Source organism: Empidonax traillii, unplaced genomic scaffold (genome assembly GCF_003031625.1).
Source record: "Empidonax traillii isolate 1590-97213 ecotype Southwest subspecies unplaced genomic scaffold, ASM303162v1 scaffold471:size1368335, whole genome shotgun sequence".
Lineage (NCBI taxonomy): Eukaryota > Metazoa > Chordata > Aves > Passeriformes > Tyrannidae > Empidonax > Empidonax traillii.
In genome coordinates this window covers 1298977-1323720 of record NW_020955664.1, presented here as the reverse complement: position 1 = coordinate 1323720, position 24744 = coordinate 1298977, and the positions used below count along the sequence as shown (strand labels likewise).

Here is a 24744-nt window from a genome sequence, read left to right as displayed (position 1 = left end):
CACTCTCCATCAGATTTATTAAGAACTGGTTTAGTTTTGGGCTTTTTTGCAACCCCATGTTTAGCAGTTCTGCATGAACAGCGCCCTGATTTGCAGACAGAAGAAAGGCTCCTCACCAAACAAATTGGCAAACAAATCAAAAGATTCTGAGTTTTGAGAAGTGAACTGAAACATGCTGTTTCTTCACAGTTTCCAGTTTTACCGGGAAACCCTGCCATTTTAAATGGTTGGCGATATGCTTAAGTCCAATTAACCCTGGGAGAGATGAGACGACTTTTACTGACTGAAATTCAGGGTGGCTTTTGGCAGAGGAAATCTTTGCACAGAATCTAACTCCATGCAAAAAAAGAAGAAAAAAAAAGGAAAAAGAGGATATAAATCCGTCTGCTATCAACCAGAAAATACATCCATCATGTCAGAACACATGCATACATAAAGTCCAGAGCAGCAGTACACACTCCTGTGTTATGGCTGTTCACTGTAGAACACTGCTTCCACAATTTTTTAAGTGTAGAATCTCTGATGTGAGAAAAATAGAGCACATGTAAACAGAATAAAAGGTTTATGCTCACAAATCTTTCACTATATCTCAGATAACATGTCTTAGAACACCTAATACAAGATCTGGTTTTTAAAGACACCATAAAAGCTTCTCTAACACTCTGGAAGATTTGCAACTGAAAATAAAGGACAAAACAAATAAAAAAATTATCTAAGTACTTTTGATGTTTTAAGTTGTAGGGACCCAAAATTCAGTGATCAACCACTTGACAGTTTTTCCTTATCACTCTGAATCTCAAATGAGAGGTTCCTGCAACACAGTAGACAGGAATAAATGAGACTTAAGTCTATAATGCCCACAAGATGATTACCTAATCTTATTTGAAGAAGTTACTTTTCGTACTTCCAAGACTGGGATGAAAATCTCTTATGCCTTCCAAGCACAGAAACTGCCTTTTTGAAGCTATGCAGACTTATGTGAGATGATTATTACGTACTGTCAATTTTAGTGTTTTGTGCATACATGGGATTTCAAAAGAGTTGATTACAAACAACTATCTGCTTGTATACTGTTCTGAGAAACAAAAAACGGATTCTATTTAACATTACACACAAAGAAAACAGATACAGTCAATAACTTTCAGAGATCTGCTTAAAAGTGTGTTTTAAATTAACAGAGTTGTCAGATTAGTATTAAATTTTCTTTAATGCAACATGCTGCAGAATTTTGAACTATAAAGCAAACACATTCTTAATGGATTTGTGTCTGAAAGATCTAAAAGCATGTCTTCATATCAATGAGATAGTAATTAGGTGTGGAATAGCACTACATCATACTTTTTGGGAACTACCCAGATTTTATTTTTCTTCCCACAAGTCTTCTCTGAGTGTTTGAACCAAACTCCATTACTAAGGTCATAGGAATGCTACTGTTTAATCCAGTAAATACTATGCTGCTAAAATAACACTTTTTGAATTTTTACAAATATTCTCAGAACAGAAATTAATGATGCCTCTGCAGAAGTGTAACCTTTTTTGCATTGTACAAAGACAAAAAATGTTGGCTCCTTCTGAAACAAAGGGATGCTTGCTCAGTAGGGATGAAATGCAACCACAGACAGAAAAACAGAACAAAACTTATTTCAATGGATATAGATCACACATTTATTCTCATGTGGTACTTTCACTTTTGGGGAACCAATGGAATATCATGTTTTAAGAACAATTCCTGATGTTATGGTAATGATGCACATACACCTACTTAAATTATGCATAATTTCATCAATCTTCTAATTACAAGATATCTAACAGATAGAAATAACTTAAATGCTTTTTACATAGAAAGGGAAGCATTCTTATGTCTCCCCGTTCTTTCCAAACACATATCACCACTTGTATTTATACATTAAAATGCTTCTTCTGGTAACTAGCAAAAAAGGTGTTTGTTGTTTTTCTTTTTCCCCCTGCTTGAAACTAAGCAGTTTATCCTCCCAGTCTTACAACAGGCCTCAGTGGGAGCTGCAGATCAGAAGTGAACACCTGTTATTGGATGGCTCAAATGAATTTATATCTTTCTGTCACACACAGATAAAGAAGCACATGGAGGGCATCACGCATAAACTTAGAAGTTTCCAGAAGTTCATGGCTACACTGGAAGCAGTCTCATGATTACCCTTTTTGCATCCTTAAACCCTATATAGAAAAGCACTTTTTGGGAATCAATTTTCTCATTCTTTGAGCTCATCCTTCAAGATTTGTTGTATGTTGTATGAAGAGCTACACAATTCTACTTTTAAAAGTTTTGTAGTTGATGTCTAATTAGGAGAAATCAATGTGTATTTGCACGTACAAATGTAGCTAGCTATAATTACTATATGCAGAAGAGCATGTAGCGACAGGACAAGGGGGAAGTGCTTCAAACCAAAAGGTTTAGATCCCATACTAGGAAAAAAACTTTTACTGTAAGGGTGGTGAGGCAACAGAACAGGTTGTCCAGAGAAGCTGTAGATGCTCCATCCCTGCAAGTGTTTAAGTCCAGGCTGGATGCGGCTCTGAGCAACCTTGTCAAGTGGCAGGTGTCCCTCTCCATAGCAGGCGGCTGGAACTAGATGATCTTTAGCTCCCTTCCAACCCAAAGCATTCACTGGTTTTACAAACAACCTATTTTAATACTCCAGGTAAGCTGGCACACTATAGAAAATACATTAATTGGTCGGCAGCAACCAGGGAGCACCTAGGCTAACCTTCGGGGAACTAAGAGAACATAAAATAATACTTCCCATAGTAGTTTCTGACGCTGGTATCTGTGTTTCTGTGTGAATGAAACAATCATCTAATACACACACACACACACACACACGCATTTATTTATTTATTTAAAATCAATCTCACAGGCATTTCGCAAGTAAGCATTCGTCGTTTCCTAATTACTTTTTCATGGAGCCCGGTTTATTTGTTTGGCTTTTGTTTATTTGTTTAGTTCTTTTTCGGGGGAGTTTATTTTTTTCTGAAGTGACTTTGAAAACCTATATTCTCAAAAAAAAAAAAAAAAAAAAAAAAAGAAAAAAAAAAAAAAAAGCCCAAGGCCGCGCAACCCCACACCAGCACAGCACACCAGCGACCTCAGGTGCTCCGGAGGCAGCGTCTGCTCAGCCGCGCTCACTCTCTGATCGCCCGCTCGCCCTTCCTCCCTCCGCCTCTCCGCCCCTCCGCTTCCCCCGAAGCTTCGTGAATATTCCGGAAGGCTCCGGCCGGCTCTTTCCGCCGAGGGAGTCGCCCCGCCCCCCGCGCTGCCGCCCGGTTTGTTCCCTTCCTTCCTTCCTTCCGTCCGTTCGCCGGCCTGCCGGGCTCCGCAGTGCAGCGCTGCTGCCATGTCGCTGCTCTGCTACAACCGGGGCTGCGGGCAGCGCTTCGACCCCGAGAGCAACACGGAGGGTGAGAGCGGGGGTTGCGGGGCGCTTCCGTCGCCGACACCCGCTCAGCTCGGGGGGGCGAGGGGCGGCCTCTCGGGTGGGGCTACGGGGGGCTGCGAGCGGAGCCCGCCGCGCTCGGTGTCCTGCCCGGCGGAGGCAGCGCCGTGGCGGTGCGGGGCTGTCATGGAGCCCCAGGGCAGGGCAGGGCAGGGAGAGCCGCGGCCGGCGGGGTGCGCGTCCCTTCGCCCCCGCCCGCCTTGGGCACACGCGTGTTGTCATACGGGGCTTGCTACCGCTTCAGGGGTCGGGGCTGGCCCGGCTCTGTACATCGCTTAAATGTTGTTTAAAGGGAAAAGCCGGAGGCCCTGAGCAACAGAGGCTTTACTGCTGAGAGCCTCTGTGGGTGTTGGGTGCATAGCAGCTACCAGCAGCTTTATATATATATATATATGTATATATTTAATGTGTGGACTTGCAGCAGGTAATTAAATGTATCTTTGTCTGTATCTTAATGGCACATGTGTCTGCTTTGCCAAGTGCCTTGAGCGCCTGAGGTGCTGCCCTTGTGTACACTGGGAATGCAGTACCTGGTAAAACATCTTTAAAGCTCAGTCGTTTGGACGTTTCGTAATTCCACAGAGGCTGCAGAAGAGTGATCTGAATTTTTAGTAGGCCCGTCCTAACCTGGTTTGTAAAGTAACTCTGGTGGCTGAATTTGTAGAATGCCCTCTTTGCATTAGTTTAATTTTTAGTGATCCACAGGATTAGAAGTAGGCTAACGTGTTCTAGACTGTGCATTTTCCCTGATTAAGAAACCTCAATAAAGTGTGTTTATTTTTCTGAGCTGAGTATTTCCAAAGAGAAGGGCAGCAGGACTTGCTCATGTCAGTAACAACAAAAGCAGGCACAGTTGTGAAATGCTTCCATTTAGTGATCTGTTCCACCACCATCCCTACACCCCTTTGCCCTAAAAGTCAAAGCAGATAGAGGTATTTATAATAAAAAAATCTCATTGACATCTCATGACATGTACTCGTTGTAAAAAGAACAATTTTTTATGATGTGTTCTTGTATTTGTGATCAAGTGCTAACTGTGGTGCTTGGGCTGGGGAAAAAAATTTCTTGAGGTGAAGTTTGTTGTGATAAGTGACTGGAACAATTATTGTGTCCTAGACTAAGCAATTCTAAAGGTAAACATAGTTATTCACAGATCACTTAAGAGAACCAAGCATTACGCTTTCTCTAGCAGTAGAGTGATTATAGCTTCTGTCATCCGTAAACTGCACCAAGGTCAATGGGATGATTGCTACTTAGACATCTAAATCCACATTTAACTGTGTAATGTTGTCAAGTTCTTATGTTTGGTTGTATTTCAAAGCTGTGTTTGGCTTTACTTTTAATGTTTTGTGGGGTTCAAAGCTAGTACATGTGTTAAACCGAAATACAGATCCCTTAAATGTGTTTTACATTAACATGTTTAGAAAAAAAATATATTATTAGGAAGTTTTCTTAAATGAATTGTTAGAAACTTTAGGTCGAGAAGGCCTGGATCTTTCGAGGGGTTTGTCTACATTCAGCCTGTAGTATAGACATTCCCTTAGTGATGATTGATGTAAGAGGCCATTAATCTTCTCTTCAGAATCTGATGGCTGAAATAATACATTGAGGTATTCTCTGTAGAAACTCTCATTGTTACCAAAAAGTGAGCAAGGGTAATGGGCTGACATGAAGGACTGTATGCCTCTTAAAGAGAGGCAGAAAAAAACAGCCTGAGGGAAAGGATTGAAGGTATATCTATGCAGTTGTGACTGAGCATACAATTATGAATTTGTCTGTGGTATACCTGGCAAGGTATAAATTTCACATGTGTTTTAGATACATAACAATATGGATTAAGTAGTAGTAAAAGACTTGCACAGTATCTGGCATAGAAGTTAGAACATAACTTCAAAACAGATAGTAGGTTTTCAATATATTTTTTCTTAAACTATGAATGACCACATGAACATTTTTACCCTGTTTCAAGGGTGGATCATCTACTGTCATTAAAACAGTGGTATGAGGTAATACATGCACACTTTGTCATAGGTTTGAAAGCATTGCTGCTTTATGACAGTTGAAAAGATGGTGTGCAAAACCAGACTGAAATTGTATATGTCACATGTGCTTGACTCGATTTCTTCACTGCAGTGCAGTTTTTTTTTATATAGGCTGCAATTTTGATTTTTCTTAATGCAATTTAGATTGGTCCATTGCCAGACCAGAAGCACAAAGTCTTTGCAAGTCGTGTGTAGGCATCATTTCATCCCCAAGAATTCAACAGGCTACTTATTTTTAAATTTTTTTTCAGTGAAAAATGTAAAATGAAACATGCTTTTAACTGCGCAGATGACCATCGATGTTTATCCTGATTTTCCAGTTTTTCCCACCTAGTCTGAAATGGGATCCTTCTATGAATGTAAACTTCACTCAGATAAGAGTTGCTGGACGCGGTATGAGTGAAAATGAGTTGATGTTTTACTGTTATTCAATTACTATGTTACTGTTGTTCCTCCCTCTAGGATGGATAATCATCAGAATAGGTAGTGGAAAAATCCCAGTGCCTGTGTGTGAGGCATTGCAGAGCTCCTTGTCTCGGCACCTTCTGTTGTGGAGCATGCCTGGCTCTCTGTGAGATAGTAGCCAAGGGGGCTGTCATTTGATCCATGATGTACCTCCTGCAGAGCAGGCTCCAAGGAGCAAGGAAAAAGGATTGGTATTGGTCAAATGGACAAAAGGACGCTTGTCTTCATCTGACTCACGAGCAGGAGAAGAACCGTCCCTGAGTTAATCAATCATAAAATGGTTTTGGTTTCTGAAATGGTTGCAAGTGATGAACAGCAGCTCTTGTCATTGAAACCCACATGCTTGTGAGGAATTGGAAATAGCCATTTAAGTCTTCTGATTCAGAGATAATCTTTGCTATAAACAGAGCTCATTTTCACTCTCATGATGTTTCTGATGACATACTTTCATACTCTTGGAAAAGAATAACACTATACAGAATAACCGCATTATTTTTAAATTTTCTTATGAGGTTTACAAGCATTAGATTTTCACCCTGAAGCTGAAGGAATTGATAAAAGTTCATGGATATGTTTGTAAGTCTGACTGAAGGACTGATGTCCAAAATACGTGCTTTTTGCGTTAAGGTGGGAACTGGTATCTGTCAGACAGTATTGCTGCCTTAGACTTAGGCATTGAATATAAAATCAAAGAAATTATACTAAACAAGATTTCTTTAAAATCTACATATTTATAAAAAATATGAAAATAATAAGGTCTGGGTTGGTTTTTTTATTTTCGTTTTTCAGTATCTGCAGGCTGATAATTAATAAAGTTACTGCTGTTCTCTTTTGCTTCCTACTGTGTGCAATTGTGATATTTTTCACTCCGGTGCTTTACGGAGGCTTATCATAAAATTGTTTATTTCACTTTTAATTTTAGTTGTTTCTAACAGATATGAAAAGTTTTGGTTTAAGGGCTAGAATATAGCTAGTGTTTCCCATTGCTTTTACAGTCAGGTCAGTAAAATACTATGCATGTAATAAATGTCAAAGAGAAGTTATATAATCAGAGCAATTATATTACTCCTGAAAGGAATACATTAGTAAAAAGGAACAGCTGTGTAATGTTGATAAACATCTATGAAGATCAACACTTTCATTAATGAAAGTTGTGTTTCATTGTAGTGTTTGTACAGAACCCATTAATAATTAATAGTATTGATGTGTCAAAATTGTGTTCGTGGAGGGCTAGCCTTGAAGTCCTTAGGTGACGTAGGATACTACAAACATTGAAAAAAGAACAAGCTAATCATCATGGATAAAATCATGAGCTTAAGATTTGTGTTAAAAGAGAATTTTTTGACAGACTGCTTCTAGATAGAAAGGTCTGATCAGGTGCAAGTAGATGTATTTGATGCTGTAAACTGGTATTGTCTGTCAGGTGGCCATAAGGCCACCTTTTTACTTCTGCTGAATTACCCATAAAGACTGATTATTGATGAAGGCCAGGGGTGGTCCCATGGGGAAGTAGAAGTTTGTCTTAGAAACCTGCTTTTGAGTTTTTGATGTATAGTACAGAAGAAACAAAGTCCTGATTATTTAGGTTTACTTTATGCACTCAGAAAATTTGTTCTCTGGAGTCTGTATTTTCCTTAGTAATTATGTGCACTTGGGGAAGTGGGGCAGCTCATAGCTTACACAAATTACAAGTGTGAAATTTTACTGAGTTTGTGATCAGGTGAATAGAGATTCTTAGTATACCTGAATATTAATAATAGTCTTTTTTTTTCTAGATTCATGCACATACCATCCAGGTGTGCCAGTCTTTCATGATGCTCTCAAAGTAAGTATGGAACTGTCCTTTTAAGTGTGTTATCTTTATTTCTATATGTGTAAAACAGTGTGCTGCTTTTCCTTTTTCACTCCAGGTCTTTCAGTGTTGAGAAACTGGTGTTCAGCCTATTTTGTTTGAGCAACCCCATGAAATTGGGAAAGCAGACTTTAACCTGAAGAAGAAATTAAAAACTCTGCTCATGTGGTCTAAATGTCATGCAAGTCTGTATGACATGTTTCTTGCTGATTAAGTTTTGGTCTCTCAACAGTTTAATTATGTCCTCTGAATTATTGTGTGGAGCCATTGAAAGATGTCATACTCTCAGTTACTTAACCTGCTCGGAATTCAGATCAGCTGCTTGTGGTCTAATGTGTCTAAAGCACTAATGTGCGTTTGGCATTTGTCTGCTGTAAAAAACAGTCGTGTTCATTTAATCAGCCAAATGGGAATGTTGGTTGAGGCTGGCTACCCATGCCTCTGATGCAGCTGTCCAGGATTCTTGGGCTACCTCTTCAATGGTGAATGTACCTGTGACTGGTCACCACTGCTTAGGCCAACTGGACAGCCCATTTTGGGTTTTGTGCTAAATTGTTTTCCTACTTCAGGATCTACTGATTGCATCCAAAGTGCCTACAGGGAAATAGTTGAGGTCCAAAACAGTACTGGAAATCATTCTAACAACTTAATTGTGTATAGTCAGAAATCTGGTGTCCAGAAATGGAACCTGGCACTTTTTACTGTATTAAGAGAGAGGAAGCCTAAGTGACCTTTCTTAGAACACTGAACTGCTGTTTAACTTAAGTTTGGATCAAGGGTTTTTTTTCTTGGTATTTAGGAACTGCTTCTACTGGCAGTGCATCTCAATCCACAATGTGATGTCTTTTGGCTTGTGAAAGCTTCTGCATATATGCTGGGCATTGTGTTTTCTGTGAGCTGTTGCTTATATTGCAGTACATGACTGTGGAATTGGCCGTTGTGTGTCACTGGCAAATTGGGACAAATGCTTTGAGATTAAATACGATCCAATTACTTAGACTATGGCAATTGCTTTTGTATAAAATTATAGTTGTACTCATAGCAGAGTACATAAATGTTCTACATAATTATAAAGACAGAAATTGTACAGATGCCTCAAAAGCTTATGTTTACTCCCTCTTTCTCTTACATACACACTGCTTATAAAACACTTCCCTCTTCTCCTTATCCTATCTCTTGTCCTAATTAAAAATTTATCATAATTTCATGTGAGCAATTTTCTTCCTGCTATGAATTCTAGACAATCTAGGAGAGCAAGGTGAACCTTTTGTCTCCTTGACTGTGGAAATGGCTAATATTTTGAGGATGTTTTAGAACCATCTACCTAAAACCTATCACACTGTACTGCTTAAGCTTTCAAAGTGGTGGTGCATTAGTCAAACTGCTGCTTTTAATAAGGTTCTTTGAGTTCTAAGATACATTATTCACAGTGGCAAGACAATTTTCTCTAAAATTGAATTTCTGGTTTACATAATAAAACGTGATCTTGATTGATGTAGTTGGATGGCAGTGCAGTGCACATATCCAGCTTTGTTGGTGGGGAAATAAGCAATTGAAAGATTTGACTAGGGCTCAAGGAAAGAAAAAAATCCCTGTAATTTTAGGAAGAGGGCCCGTACTTAGCCCACAAGTGAGCCTTGACTCAGGTATAGTATTTGTTTGCTTACATGTTACTTTATGAGATAAGTAACATTTCTGTTTTCTGTTGTACAGAATTGGCGACTAACTTGTCCTGGAAATGTTGCCTCATTTTACTGAACTTGATTAAGGCAGCACAAGTGAACTAGAAGTTCCAACTGTAACAGACTTCTCTGACTTTTAAAAATGCAGATAATATTGTCCATTGAAGGGAAGAAAATAATCTCTAGTCATGAAGTACCATATCTTGTAAAGTAATATAATTAATATTTTTCTTTTTATAAGCTGTTGTCAAGTATGGTAGTCATACTTGTTTTGTTTTTATTCCAAAATGTTTATAGGGTTGGTCATGCTGTAAGAGAAGAACAACAGACTTTTCTGACTTCTTAAGCATTGTGGTATGTATTCAATATAATTTACAATTTTTATATGTCAAATGACAGTGATTAATATTAAATGGTACATGTGCTTACATGTTTTCAATTTACCTTCTTTTGTTAAAACTGTCTTAACTCTTACATGCATCTTTTTTTTCATGTAATGCTGAAGTCATCTCATTTTCAAACTTTAATGGGTATAATTATCTAAATAGGTTTTGATAGAACTACTTGCCGATAATGGAGGGTCAGTATTGTTTGCTGCTTTGCTTGATTACAGAAAGTATGCGTTTTTCTTTTAACTTATGTCCAAAAGAGGATATTTTCCACTTTGGCTGCATAGGAAATCCCACAGCTAATGTTTAGAGTGGGCTAGAGGAGATGGAGCTGAAGAAATAAGTCAAGAAAACTTGCAGTAGTTTTCATTAATTTTTAATTGTGCACGCAAACTACACTGCATCTATATAAACATATATTTTCCGCAATAGGGCTGTACAAAGGGTCTCCATAACAGCGAGAAACCTCCTGAACCTGTTAAACCGGAAGTCAAAACTACCTCTGAACGAAAGGAGCTATCTGAACTGAAACCCAGATTTCAAGAACACATAATTCAGGCACCAAAACCATTGGAAACAATTAAAAGGCCGAGGTACAGTATATGAAACTTTAATGAAGTTTTTCCAAATTTGTGGTTAGTTGGGTAAGATAAAACTTGCTTGGTTATTCCATGTTGCTCGTTTCATATAGTGTAAAAATCCCCAAATTAACCTTAAAAGAGCTTATGTGGTATCAGTGATGATGTTATCTCAGGCTTCAAAATGAGATAAAAGAATTTTGGTTATGACAAGGAAGTACTGGATCTCTCAGTGCTTATCTCCACAGGAATCAAAAATAGAAGCCTCGTAGCTTAGAATGTCACTTGTAGTTGTGTTTAGTGTTTTAAACAGTTATAAAAATAATTTTAGGGTGCTTGTATTTAGACTCCTTAATATCTCTGATTAATTTTTAATATTGTAGAGTATTTAGGATTTTGTGATGAAAATCAGGACTGTCTTCTAAATTTCTAGTCTGTTTTTCCATAAACAGTAAGGATTGGTATTTACAAATTATATTTGTTTGTTGTTGTAAGGGAGGTTTGAAAGGAAGAACCTTGTAGCAAGATTAAAAGTTACTACTTTGTCTTTTATAAATTCTTTTTCATGAAGCTGACAGAAATACCTGGACTCTTTTTTAGCCCAGATGAACCAATGACAAATTTGCAGCTGAAAGTGTCAGCTTCCTTGAAGCAAGCTCTTGATAAACTGAAATTGTCATCAGAAAACGAAGGGAAAAAAGGTAAGGATATAGGGAGGTTATATCAATGAGGTATATGATCCTGATTGCCACGCAAATAAAGCAAATGCTGTTTTATGTTGTTATTGAAGTGATAGTTTCATGTAGTTATGTTCGTGTTCTTAATAATGTGGGAAATAGCTTCCAGTCCAGGAAATGATGATCAAAATTTAAATGTGAATAATGTGGGAGTTAGATGTCAGGAGCAATATGTTGTCCTTAATGTTATTTGAACTGTGTGTTTTCTGAGATTTCCTCATTAGAGTAGACATACTGGGAATACCCATTTCAGAATATATGACTGCCAGAGTTTCCAAAAGATGAAGTTTACTCTTACTGTTGCAAACACAATGTCATATAAAGCCTTTCATAAACTGGTGAAATTCATCTGAAGACTAGCTGGTTCTCCCTTGTCTCTTTTTCCTCCTTTTTGTTCCCGCAGTTTGTTTGGAATTTGGTTCCAGAACCAAATTGGAAATTGGTTCCTTAAGAAAAACTTTCTAATTTCATCCTACGTTAATGGTTATTTTATGCTCTTTTGCTCTTGTACCAAGCTAGTATAGCTCTTCTTTCTCCATGGTATCCTAGTTATTGCCTTGTGTATATTTATAGACAGTAGTTGAAGACTTTTATGTTCTTCATTTTACAAAACCAAACAAGATGGATGATTGTTTTCTTCCCTTGTAATTGTAATCATCCTCTTCATCAGTTTTTTTTCCCCCACTTAAAATGTATAAAGGTATAGAACCTAGAATTATATACGTAGGTAATAGTACTTTTGGAGTGTTTGCTTAACTTCTGTTTCTTTGTACCTCTCTGGCAGACTTCAGTGCCAGGCAGAAAATAGCTTGACAGGGAATTTTTTTCTAATTTGCTCCTAGGCTCATTTTAATTCTCAATAAAAACAAAGTGTTTAGTAGATTATACAATTCAGTTGCTATTTTCTGTAATATTCTGTTTACAGAGGAAGATAGTGATGAAATCAAGATTGGGACGGCATGTAAAAATGCAGGCTGTTCAAAAGTAAGTAATTCAGTTCTGCTCTTAAACCAAGCTGCTAAATTATTAAATGAGCAGGTTGTTTTTTTTTTTTTTTGTGTGTGTGTTCTACAAGTTGATTTGGAAAAGACACAAGGTCCACTGAGTTTAAAAACTGCACATTTGATAACAAACTTCAGTATGGACAAATGTGTGTTGTTTGCAGTAAGTCAAAGATTACTTTTTTAATCCTGTCCCAAACTTCTAATTAGTAAGCTTGCCAAATCCATGGTACTGATGTCTTTCAGCTTAAGATGTTAAATATGATGTTAGTGAGAGGTAGCTCACTGATAATGCTTGAGGGTCAGAAACATCTACAGATCTTATCAGTTAATGCTTCTTGCCAGAAGAATCAAAAAGTCAGTGTTTTAATGCTTTAGCACCAGTATTAGTTGTTATATTACATAGACATTTAAAGTGAAAGATTTTTTACACTTGACACCTTTGTATTGTGCAGAACGGGACAGTAGGATTTAAATAGGTATTTCATTGAGCACCTGACAGATTTTGCATTATCTGCTGAAGATCTGGTGGGAGGAGAACTTATAGCAGCCTTTGGGTTAGGAAGTGATCTGATACTCAGTGGCTAAGTTAAATGTTGTTTATTTTACTTCATTTTGAGAATCCATGTGTTTTATGAATGATTAATTTATTTACAAGTTAAGTTCTTGTTTGCTCTGAATATTCGGAGTATTTTTAAGATAGGTATCTCTGAAGATCTAAAGTGATCTTTATGAGCATAGATGATGTCACCATTGATGTCAGTGCCATCGCACTAATACGAAGTACAGCTTCCTACCAGTGCCAGGGAACCTTCTGTGAATGAAAGTCAGATGGCTGCTTTGAAAAGCTAGGACAAACCGTTTGATCTAGATTATTTACCCAAAAGTTTTGTAGTGTTTCTTTTGTATGTTGTTGTTTTTGTGTGGGTTTTTTTTTTTTTTTTCCCCTTGGTCCAAATCCTGTAAGAGTAATGCACTTTAACTTACTTGTTTTACTAGACGTACGAAGGACCACAGAGCACAGAAGAAGTATGTATATACCATTCCGGTGTACCTATATTCCATGAAGGGTTAGTATTCAGTTAACTTCAGGTTTTTTTAACTAGTATGTTATGTCTTCATGCTTTCTTTGTGGGTGGTGCCTTGATTTATTTTGTATTCCCTGTTCAGTCAAAAATGGCAGTACCTGAAGAGGGTATACTAAATTAACAGTAATATTGCATAAAGGAAAGGTCTTAAATATTCACGGTAAAAAATGTCCTAAATATTGTTTGTTAATTACTTTGCAAACTCTCAAGGATGAAGTATTGGAGCTGTTGTAAAAGAAAAACTTCTGACTTCAATACGTTTTTAGCTCAAGAAGGCTGTGCAAGAGGAGCACACGTATGGACTAAAAAGGATGCGGTAAGTAGCACTGAGATTACTCTCTGTAGCTAACTGTTCTGAATTTTGAATACTAAAATGTAGTGTGTAGCTTAATTGAGTTATTACTGTAGTTGAGCTATTACAAATTACTATCTCTGAAATACTGCGGAGGATATTATGGACAGCAGGATAACTGAGAAATGGAGTGGAAAGTAATATGTGGGACAGGTATACTTGTAATAGCTACAGTCTTTCTTTTTAGTGACATGTAGTACTACTATTTCATGGTAAATGTTTTTTGCAACCTCAGAAAAAAAATAGCAGTCTTTTCCATTTTGTTAGTTAAGTAAGTCTGTAGTATTCAATATAGAATACATTCCATATGTATTATTTTTAAGATTGTTAAGACGTCTTTCCTCTCCCAGAGAGCATGAAGAGAGCAGCTGTACGTGTTGTGAGTAAAATAACTGTACTTCCAGTCCCATTCAGGGGTCAAGTTGTTTAGGTAGGGATGGCAGGGCAGATAAGGTCAGTGAGGTTCCATTGGTGAGGGGCATGGATGGAAGCATCTCCTTCTATCTAATTTGGATTCTGTTTACACATCTGAAGATTCTTCTGGTCTTCATCTAATTGAGTGTCTTGGTTTGGCTACTAGTGTAACAAATACAGAGAGAGCATCTGTTTAGTTTGTAAGTATTTCATTGCAATGTTGGGAACAAGCTGAAGAATTACAAGATGGAAAATATTTCCATTCAAGGGTTAAAAAGATGTATTTATTGTCTACTAAAAAAGTACTGGGCTTTTATCCTGATTAATCTTTTAAAAAATATTCCTGAATATAATGGTAAGTCTTTTTTTCTGTACCTCTTTCCTTATATAGGGTAAGAAGGTGGTTCCATGCAGGCACGATTGGCACCAGACCGGAGGAGAAGTGACTATTTCTGTGTATGCTAAAAATTCTGTTCCTGATCTGAGCTATGTAGAAGCAAATAGCACAATGGTGAGGATCTACCTTAAGATCTGCAACTTTAAGATAGGAAAATCTACTCAGACTTTATGTGCAAGGCAGAGGTAGCACAAGGATCTTTTTTGAGTAATGGTGCTTTTTTTTGGCATTTTTGTTTGTTCAAGTATGTATAGCTTGCTTTTTTTTTTGGCCCTCTTCTGTTTGGACATTTGCATTTTAATGTGTGAGGTTGTTAAAAACTGCAGTACAGTATGCCAAAAGAGAAAAAACCCTTCAATTTTACTTCTGCAATTAAAACCTGAACGTGATGGATTTGCATCACTGTATATGTAAATAATTATAGATTAGTGGTTTAATTGTATTTGACCCAATGTAATTTAATATCATTCTTCATTGTATCCTGTTTCACAGCTACTAATATTAAACAAGTGTTAAAATGCTTCTCTGATTTGTTAATCATGCATTGAGAGACAATGATAAAGCTACCAGTGACCATTATTGACTATGTTAATCAGAATCTGCTAAAATAAGTACTTCAGTTTCTGAGGAACAGTTTGATCACTTTGATCATTGTGGGATCCAAGTCCTAAGATGGTATATTTTGCTTCAACATGCTTGAGGTGTCAAATGTTTTATTAACCTAATAAAATTTTCTAATTTTCTGTTGTCTTTCCTGTTAAGGTAAATATGCATATTGTGTTTGAAGGAGAAAAGGAATTTCATCGCAGTGTGAAGTTATGGGGAGTAAGTATAAGAATAATTTATCTATTTTTTTAAAAAAAAGAAAGGCACACACACAAGGAAACAAAAGAGAAAAAACAAAAGACAAGCCTTTAGCTTCTTCTCTTTCAAAATAATTTGGCTTTCCTTATTTATCTGTTCATTGAAAGAAATTCAGTTTCATATCATTCAGTAATTGCATTTAAATTTGAACATAATGCCCCAGGTGTGGCATCAAAATTGACACTGCTTTGCACAGAAGGTGACCTTCTGAGGTCCTTTCTGATTGCAAAACCATGGTGGTAGTGTTTCAGAAAACCCTTGACACTGTATAGTTGTGTGCTTACATAGGTGTTAGCTATTCAGGAGCATATGATTATGCCATAAACATTCCATAGTTTGGGAATGGGGAAGAGTTGACTTTTCAATATACCGGAGGGATCTCTATCTACCTAAGTGTCTACAGAAATTTGATGATGAGGTATTCCCTAACTTAATTCCCAGATATCTAGCAGTCTGTTTCTTAAATTGAAGAGTGAAATATGTTTTCTGTTCTAGGTAATTGATGTAAAGAGAAGTTATGTGAACATGACAGCTACAAAGATTGAACTCACTATGAGAAAAGCAGAGCCCCTGTTATGGGCAAGTCTTGAATTACCAGTATCCGACACACAACCAAAACAAGAGAGTTCGGATCAATAACGATTCCAAGAGACAAGTTATTTCCCATTATGAAGTGGTGACTTGCTACTGTAATCAAATATTTAACTTTTATATAGATTTTTTTTTTAAATGCTAGATCATATGTTCCCTTCTACAAAGAAATTTGATGCACAGTAAATGGGGGTGTAAACTTGAAACGTAATAGCTATTTCTGCTCTTGCTCCCAAGAGTATATTTATGCTAGATGAAGTGTCTCCGTGGGAATTTAGAGTTAAAAAGAGCTATTGCCCTTTGCTTGCAACCTTACCTACCAATGCACTATCCCAGTAGATGTTCTTAGTTCAGAGTGTGTGTGTTAGTTTTTCAGCTCATCGGTTTAGACTTAAAGTACTCGGTAGCCCATGTTAAATTTAACACTGTTCATTCTGAAGCATACAGTAATGCAGATACAAAAATCTGAGTTTGAATTGGTTAGCATGCAGTTCTACATCTAGAATAAATGGTTACATAAACATAAGATGAAATAACACTTACAGACTTGCACTTCTGTCTTCTGAAATGAACATTTGTTTCAGTACCTCTTGGCTATGGAGGGATGGAATAAATGGTGTTTTCTAAGGATTTCAGTACTTACTGACTCTTGCTGTCTTTCATGTATAAAAGCAGGAGATCAGGTTAAAATAAAAAAAAAAAAAGTTGGTGAGAAGAGATTTTTTTTTTTATTTTATTTTAAGGGTTAAATATAAAAGTGAATGGACAGTGAAATGGCTGGATAAATTAGCATTTCAGCTGTGAAGAGTACACAAACAGCAGACTATTGTAAAATTACCAAAGTGCTGTATATATTTCATGGTCTTCAGAATGTGTATTCTGTCCTATTCTACAACGTTAAAAATCCCAAGACTTCCTTCAAAGTGGGTATGTGTATTATGTGTAGTATGAAAAGCCAGGACACACTGTAGGTGTCTTGGGAAAATTATTTCCATATAGATAGATTTTGACTCTGAAGTATGGTAATCTTAAGAATTTCATTTATCTGCAGGATATATCTTAGGAGAAATAACAAGCTTTAAAATGTCTGTCTCAAATTTTAATTGTACCTTTGAATTAAAATATTTTTTAAAAATATTATTTCCTTGAACAAGCTGTAATTAGAATTTAAGACCTTATTTTTGTTTTCAGTTCTTCATCACTAAAGATATGTGGCTGAAAACAGGATAGTTGCAAAGATAAGATTTTTATCCAAACAGCAACTCATGAAGTAATGTTGCTTTCTCTTTTTGCTTGGAATATTTTCTTAATTTTGCTTGCAGCTGAAATAAAAATAACGTTTTGCTATATGTCATACCAAATGCAGATCATTATTTATTGTGCCAAATCCTATATATGTAAACAAGTAGTCCTGTGGACTGTTAAAACGTGTGGATGCTCACCTACCAGCATTTGCAGAATTGACATAATCCCAAGAGAAACACAGGACATAGTAAAGGTTTTCTGAAGTAAAATATGGATTTCTAAGAATCTTGTTGTTTTCCAACGGGTATAATTTGACTTGAGCTCAGATTTCTGTCTCTAACAGTACTTGAAATCCTACTTCATGATTAAAGTAGTAGGAAATACATTACCAAAGAAACCATCCCCAAACACCAAGAAAGTAATACCAGTGATGTGTATATGAAATTTGTTTTGGTGCTTCTTTACCGTCATTTCCTTATTTGCTTGGAGGGAGCATAGTTGCATACTCCCTTGGACCCCTATTAAAAATTCCAGCTCTAGGTTCTGCTGAATAGATTCTGTTAACCTCTGATAATGCTTTTTTTTCCCCTTTTCTTTTTTTTTTCTTTATATAAATTTGAAAAAGTCAGGTACCGTGAAGTGATAGCGTACAAGCTTACAAAAATGTGTGCCTACCAAGTGATCCTCAAAAGGTTAAACAGATATTCCTGGAGGTGTTCTGAACCAACAAGTGGAGCACTTATTAGTATAATACTGAGAACAATCACTTGAGTGGATGAAAAAATTCTAGTTTAGCTGCAGCTACTAGTATGCCATATGTGTTTGTGTGTGCAGAACTCTGAACTTGGAAAACAAAATAAGTAGTGCTTAAATGCCAGGGTAAAGTTCTTATTTAAGAAGCAAGTTCAAACATGTCTATCCATATGGGTATATAAATACCCTAAATATGTTGAAAAAATGTGAAAGACATATTTTCACTTTATTTTCATCCTCACATGCAGTAGGCTTACATGTAGTTTTTAAAAAACTACAAGGGAAATGGAATTCCTTGGGAAAACAGAATTCCTGTTTTTAAATAAGTCATAATCTGCCTTGGTATACTAAATCATAAACAGAGATATAAGTGTGAATGAATGGACCATCAGCTGTTAATACTGCATGCTTTTGGACCCAGTAAATGTTACACTCTTTCAAACTACACTCTGCTGGTAGATGAGTCACCTTGGCCATAAGTAGGAAAAAGCTCCTGTAAACACAGTTCCTCCTGTAAACACAGTTCCTCCATTTTGCTTTTGCTTTTTATTCATTTCTTCCAGTCTTCTGCTGTTGTTCATACGTTCAGCACAAAACTCAAGATACTTCAAAAGTTCTATAATGACTTTTTCCATCAGTGGCAATAAAACCACTTTTAAAATTCACCTGTTTAAAAAAGTAAGAAAACAAACAACCCGTAAAAACTCCAGCAGCTTTGATCAGGCAAGAAGGTATAGGTTTTACAGTAATTACTGAGCTTTTCAGAATAAGAAGATAAACTTTCAGATGGTCTAGACTGCCATAAGTCTGTTTAACTGCAGTAATTCTTAGCAGTTTTTTGGAACCATATGTCTACATCCATCATCAAGCTGCAAGAGCTGTATCACTGAATTTGGGTGTTTTGAGCAGTTGCTCACAACAGGCTTGAACACACCAATGGCTGATCTTGGTATGTCATGCAGTGACATCTTGACATGAATAGTGGTAGCTGACACTTACATGGAATATTGTGTTGGCTGTAAATTTTATTAAAAAATGCAGGGAGAAGGTGAGGCCAACTGTACCATACTAAACCAATCTTGATGCTTCCTCAAAAGCAAGATTTTCAAAGTAAGCAAAGTGAGTTTTGATTGCAGACTTTCACCTAATAATAGTGAAACTAAATGGCGAACAAGTATGAACAGGAATACTTGGTGTTACATTTATCCTTTTTTTATGTTTTCAGTTGTGCTGTATTTTTCAAGTTGATTAACTTGATGCAGTCTAGGTATATTTTTATAATAACAAGTCTTTAAAAGCTGTAATATGCTTCAGTATGGGTTTACATGTTACACATGTACACAGCATGTTACATGTGTCAGAACTGACTGTCCAGGTGCTTATAAAACTTTACCTTCACAATCTTTTCTTAATATGAAAAATTGTATGGATGTACAAGTCTGTGACAGCAATCTTAATAATTTCACTCATGTATAAGCCCGTTTTCCTACCTAACATTACGCATTTCCTACCTAACATTACATCCCAGGTAACAACTGATGGGATGAGAGAAAACGGACTCAAGTTGCATCAGGGGAGGTTTAGATTAGATATTAGGAAAAATGCTTTCCATGGAAAGGGTTGTCAAGCATTGGAACAGGCTGCCCAGGAAAGCAGTGTAGTCACCATCCCTGGAGCTGTTTGAAAAACATGTGAATGTGGCATTTAAGGACATGACTTTAGTGGTGAACATGGTGGTGGTGCTGCCTTGACAATTGATGATCTTAGAGATTTCTCCAACCTTAACAATTCTATGATTCTGTGATCTTGTATCTGTAACAATATTTCTTCCAGGAGTTGGAATTTATGTTTATTGTTAATATACTGTTAAGCACTGGGCTGTTCAGCTACTCTGACTCTTAGGTCATACATGGCACTGATATAACTTGACAAGAAAAACTTCCATTGGATGGTATTCTGGATCATATACATTATCAAGTCACCATTTCAGTAGCTTAGAAGTTAGTTTTACTAGGAATTTTGCCTTGGGGAAAAAAAAAATCTATGTATTCTACATAATGATGCATTTTTGGCTTGCATCCTTTAAACATGGCATGAGTACTGATTAAATACTGTACCTCTTACTCATTGGTGTTTCCCAGTTTGCTACTAAATTTTTTTATCTCTGTTCAGGAATGAGATCCTTTTTAAAGTAATGAGTTATGTGTCTGAAACACTTTTAAGGCGGTAACAATTTTACCATTATAAGAATCATGAGTTACGGTTGAAGGGAGATGACTTCGCATGGCTGATTCTGCACATTAATAGAAATTATATGCAGAAATTAATCTCATGTCTTCATGCTCTATTTTTTTTCTAAATGTATTCAATAAAATTCTTATTACATGCTGGTTGCATTTGGGGTGTTTTTCTGACTTCTTTTATTATGGGAGAGAAATTCCCTTTGAATTTCCGAAGTGGTTGTTGAAATAAAGTGCAAGTGGGCATTTTCCACATGTGAGTCTATGTAGGAGGGAAACTGCATGTCCAAGGGGTTTTCTTCACCCTGTAGTTTCTTTCTTTGCCTGTTGCTTTCCAATGCAACAGCCCAGTCAGGATATATGAGTTTTGCAGAAATTTGAGTAAGTGTGGCTACTCGGGTGGGGTGCCTGTCTTGTTCAGGGAAATAGTTCAGTGCAAGAATTTTGAGCTGTCACAAACTTAGTGGAAGTGGAATAATTCCAAATGCAGTGTTCGGGCTGTTTCTAAAGTTGCTGAAGATGATATCTCTTTGCTGCTTTTTTTTTTTTTTTTTTTATGGTTTCTTGGAAAATATGTCAAGACCTCTGACACTCCCACATTGTAGAGAAGGGTTCACTTCTTGAGGTCTGAAATTTTCTGTGGTATTAAATACTCAGGTTTACTCAAAGTTTGGATAGGTATTTTAAACAGAGGTAACCAGGGTGCTGTCACAGACATTACAAGCTAATCCATGGTTACGGTGACAAATGAGTGTTAGTCATATGAGTGTTAGAGGCTGAGGGAACTGGGGTTCAGCCTGGAGAAGAGAAGGCTCAGGGTAGACCTCATCACTCTCTACAACTACCTGAAAGGAGGTTGTAGCCAGGTGGAGGTTGGTCTCTTCTCCCAGGCAGCTATCAGTAAGACAGGAGGGCATGGTCTGGAGCTCTGCCAGGGGAGGTTTAGCTTAGATATTAGGAAGAAATTCTTCACAGAGAGGGTAATCAGGCATTGGAATGGGCTGCCCAGGGCAGTGGTGGATTCTCTGTCCCTGGAGGTATTTAAGAAGAGACTGGATGTGGCACTTAATGCCATGGTTTAGTAACGATGGTGGTAGTGGATCAAGGGTTGGACTTAATGATCTCAGAGGTCCTTTCCAACCTGGCTGATTCTATGATTCTAAGCAAATTCAGTTTCTCTGTGTGCAAAACAAAGGGTAGTTGTTGGGGAGGCAGCAGTAAGGAGGAGGGGCAGGCAGTGTGTGGTCCTCTGTGGGCAGCACAGATTGCAACCCCTGTTCATAAAGTTACCGTGTTTCTGTTAACTTCTCAACATTTTGCTTTCCTGACAGAATTACTGTACATGACCACTGTCAACTCTGTATTTGTAGTTATATTCCTGTGAGCGGGGCTGTACGAACACCTCTTCCTACATACATCGTTATGTTTGTGAAATGGATCAGTCTGTTCAGTTTCACTGGTCGATGTGCAATGGTGACTGATTCTGGCTATCCAGAAAGGATCAGGTGTTTTTGCAGACAGTGCGCTTGTGCATTAATTAGAAGGAAGCAACATCTTGAATAAAATATTTTGGTTACCTACTGGAAACAAGTATTTCAAAAATTAGTTCCTTGTTAAATTTTAATGAAAGCTGCATTGCAACAAAAACCATTCAAAGCCATCTGGAGTCAGAGCTGTTACCTTACAACCATCTATGAAATATTTTTAGTACAGAAACCTTGTTCTCTCAAATGTGTTTTAAACTTATGATAAATATTGATACTACAATATTATTGCTGAATACCATGTTTGGGAGAAAAACTAACCTAATGTGCTTCTGGCCTAATTTTCTTAACCTAATTTGTTCTTCCTTAACTGGAAACAAGGCTTGTGTTTAAGGAGCAGAGTTAATACTGTGTGCTTATATACCCCGAGGGATTTATTTTTTTCAAGGGAATGCCTTGTAACTGAGTTATATAATTGTATACAAAAACATTAAACCAAATTTTAAATGTTTTGCCCATAGTGAAAGCAGTTAATATTTGGAGTGTCTACTCATGAACAAAACCTACAACAAAGAATCATTCTTTAGGAGTAGCTTTGTGAATCGGAAGCTTGTCAGCCCTTCTGTTACAAGTTTTACTTCAGTGGATTTTATAAATTAAATGGGATGTTTGTGCTTTCCAAGAGCAGGTAACAACTGTGAGGAAGAGAAATCTGGTAAAATGACAGTTATTGAAATGTTTTTGAAAATAAGCTTATAAGAGAAGTGCTTTCACATGTTCATAGAAAAATGAAATAATTCATAGAAAAGATGTCAAGATTAATACAAAGCAGTAACTCCAACTGCAGAACTCCCATGTTTCACCGTTTTCTCATATATTTGTAAGGGTTCTCCTCCTTACTGTGTGAGCAGAGTGGCATTGGTCAGCATTTTTTCTTTTGCTATTATTTCTCCTCAGCAGCGTTTCACTTTACAACACAGCCAATTAAAGTTGATGCATTTAATATTGAACTGGTGTATGGATGCACTGTGCCTGAAGACTGTGGTGTGGTTGGCACTTGTGCAATGAAAGGTGGCCAAAAACTTCAACATGGTTGAGTGGCAGTACCAAAATGCTGAGTGCATAATTCTTAAGCTAAAGCATGTGTAATTTTAATGAGTTTTTCCATTTCAGAGTTTTATTATATAATGCACATATGTTTTACCTTATACTGTCCTGTGGGGTACTTAGGTAAGCATAACTTTCCGGGGGTGTATTGAAACCTGCAGCGTTGTACGTCCTCCTTTTCCCTCTGTATATTGCAGGTGTTCTTCACTGAAATTTTAAATATAATTGTCTGCAAAATGAGCAGTAGGCATGAGAAAGCTGACAGATTTTACCAGAGCTTCTGCATATTCTGGTAATTGTATTTTAGTACAAAACTGAGTATAATGCTGCCTAAAAGGCAGGTTCCAAGTCTTGCATTTACACTTTGAATCCTATACTAATACCTAGTCCTTGGGCAAGTTACAGTTTATCAGACTGAAGATGACAATAATATTTGAAAAACCAAAGTCCAGTTAGGCTGAATTAGGTGAGAAGGGGTGAAAATGTAGAAAGAAAACCTGGATCCATTTCATCCATTTCAGATTTGCCAGGACTAGACACTTAAATGTATATATGACTATGGATAAGTAACTGTCCTTAATGATTGTTCTTTCAAAAACTTGGGATTCCCCTCCAAGTAGTCCCTGAATACTGATCTTTACTGACAGCTCAGTGAATGCAGGATTGCCATAGCTAGTGTCAGAGCACAGGTTTTATTCCAGCTCCGCAGGGCCTCAGGAGTGCCAGGCTTGCTTTGTCTGAACTCCTCTTCACCTGCCCAGAGCTTTGTTCTGGCTTGTTTGACTGTTAAAAAACTTTACTCATGACCAAATGGGTATTGCCTGACTTGTTTTACCTTGTTTCTCAACCTGTAGTTGCATGGTGTATATAGTACTGTAGATAACAGCAGGTTTTCTGTGTAGAGTAACATATATCATTTTAGCGCCCTGTAGCAGATGAATACCAGTCTGATACAAGCAGGGGCCTTGAAAACAGGCATGGGATGTGGTGTAGAGGACCACGGACATGAGATGATTAGAGAAGGGGCACCAGGATACTGGAGATCCCAAGAAGAAAAACAGCCCATAAACATTCTAACAGCTTTGTTGCTGAAAGTTTGTAGTATTCTTTGTTCTTTCATTAATAATAGAGATTAATCATTCCTTGATCACAGCTAAGATTTGAAGCATACTAACAATGAACCTGGCTTTACTTACACGGTGTGTTTCGTTCTGCCCATAAGATGACCCGCAGGATGCTTGTGTTTGACTCCTCTGCCGTGGCAGTGGGTGACGCTGTCAGTGCTGTCAGTGCCCACGCTCCTGCAACAGGAGGTGCCAGGATAATTTGGTAGGTGTTGCAGGCTGAACGCAGCTTTAGTGCAGGTGCCTGGGCACGCAGGCTCAGGTGGAAAGAGTGTGGAAACATGGCTTGGGAGACGGAGCGCTGAGGAAACAAAGGCAGTGCCTTAGTAGGTGGGGCTGGGGGGAGGGTGTTGGTTCCAGGAATATCTGAAGGGATGAGTGATCTCAGAGAGAGCTAAATCCTCCAGTGCTCAGTATTTGGAGCTGGCAACGTTTCCTCAGCCTGCAGTCCTGCTTCTTACTGGTTACATAAGAGTGTGTTGTCACAACAGTCACTGTGTCCAGCAACTGTGACTTGAGTTTCCTTCCAAAAATACAGCCAAGTTTGGAAGTAATGTGGATGGCAGCATCAGGAATATGTCAGCTGCATTCTCAGCAAGCTAGCAAAGCACATCTGGGGAAGGTGCCATGTAAACATAGCAAGTCTATTCTTATCCGACACCCTCTTGTGAAATGTTTTTCTATTATTGCCTCTCCTGTTCTTTCCCTTAATAGAAGGTTGTAACGTGTTTGCAGTTTATTTGAACCAGGTTCAGCCCCTCCTGCAGGAGGTGCCTAACAATGCACTCCTTCTCTTTCTCCACATCCTTGATTCTTTGAGCTTCCTAAGCTGAAGAAGATGTTTAAAGGTGTAGGATCCATCAGGAGAA

The 24744-nt window shown here is 37.5% G+C and overlaps 1 protein-coding gene across 1 annotated transcript; it reads left to right on the top strand.

Annotated features, from left to right (window-relative positions):
• Window positions 1-3333: 3333 nt before the first annotated feature.
• Window positions 3334-20307, top strand: CHORDC1 (cysteine and histidine rich domain containing 1). The gene is made up of 11 exons (XM_027895816.1): window positions 3334-3435; window positions 7753-7802; window positions 9809-9865; window positions 10333-10493; window positions 11079-11179; window positions 12141-12199; window positions 13216-13286; window positions 13515-13620; window positions 14462-14581; window positions 15230-15292; window positions 15827-20307. The coding sequence occupies exons 1-11, from the start codon at window positions 3372-3374 to the stop codon at window positions 15968-15970; spliced, it is 996 nt and encodes a 331-aa protein (XP_027751617.1). The 5' UTR covers window positions 3334-3371; the 3' UTR covers window positions 15971-20307.
• The last annotated feature ends 4437 nt before the right edge of the window (window positions 20308-24744 follow it).

Excerpts from the sequence above, each read along its gene's own strand:
- CHORDC1 (XM_027895816.1), top strand. The coding sequence starts at position 3,372 with ATGTCGCTGCTCTGCTACAACCGGGGCTGCGGGCAGCGCTTCGACCCC. Across the intron at positions 9,866-10,332 it reads CTGACTTCTTAAGCATTGTG|GGCTGTACAAAGGGTCTCCA; the intron begins GTATGTATTCAA and ends TTTCCGCAATAG. Across the intron at positions 13,287-13,514 it reads GTACCTATATTCCATGAAGG|GATGAAGTATTGGAGCTGTT; the intron begins GTTAGTATTCAG and ends CAAACTCTCAAG.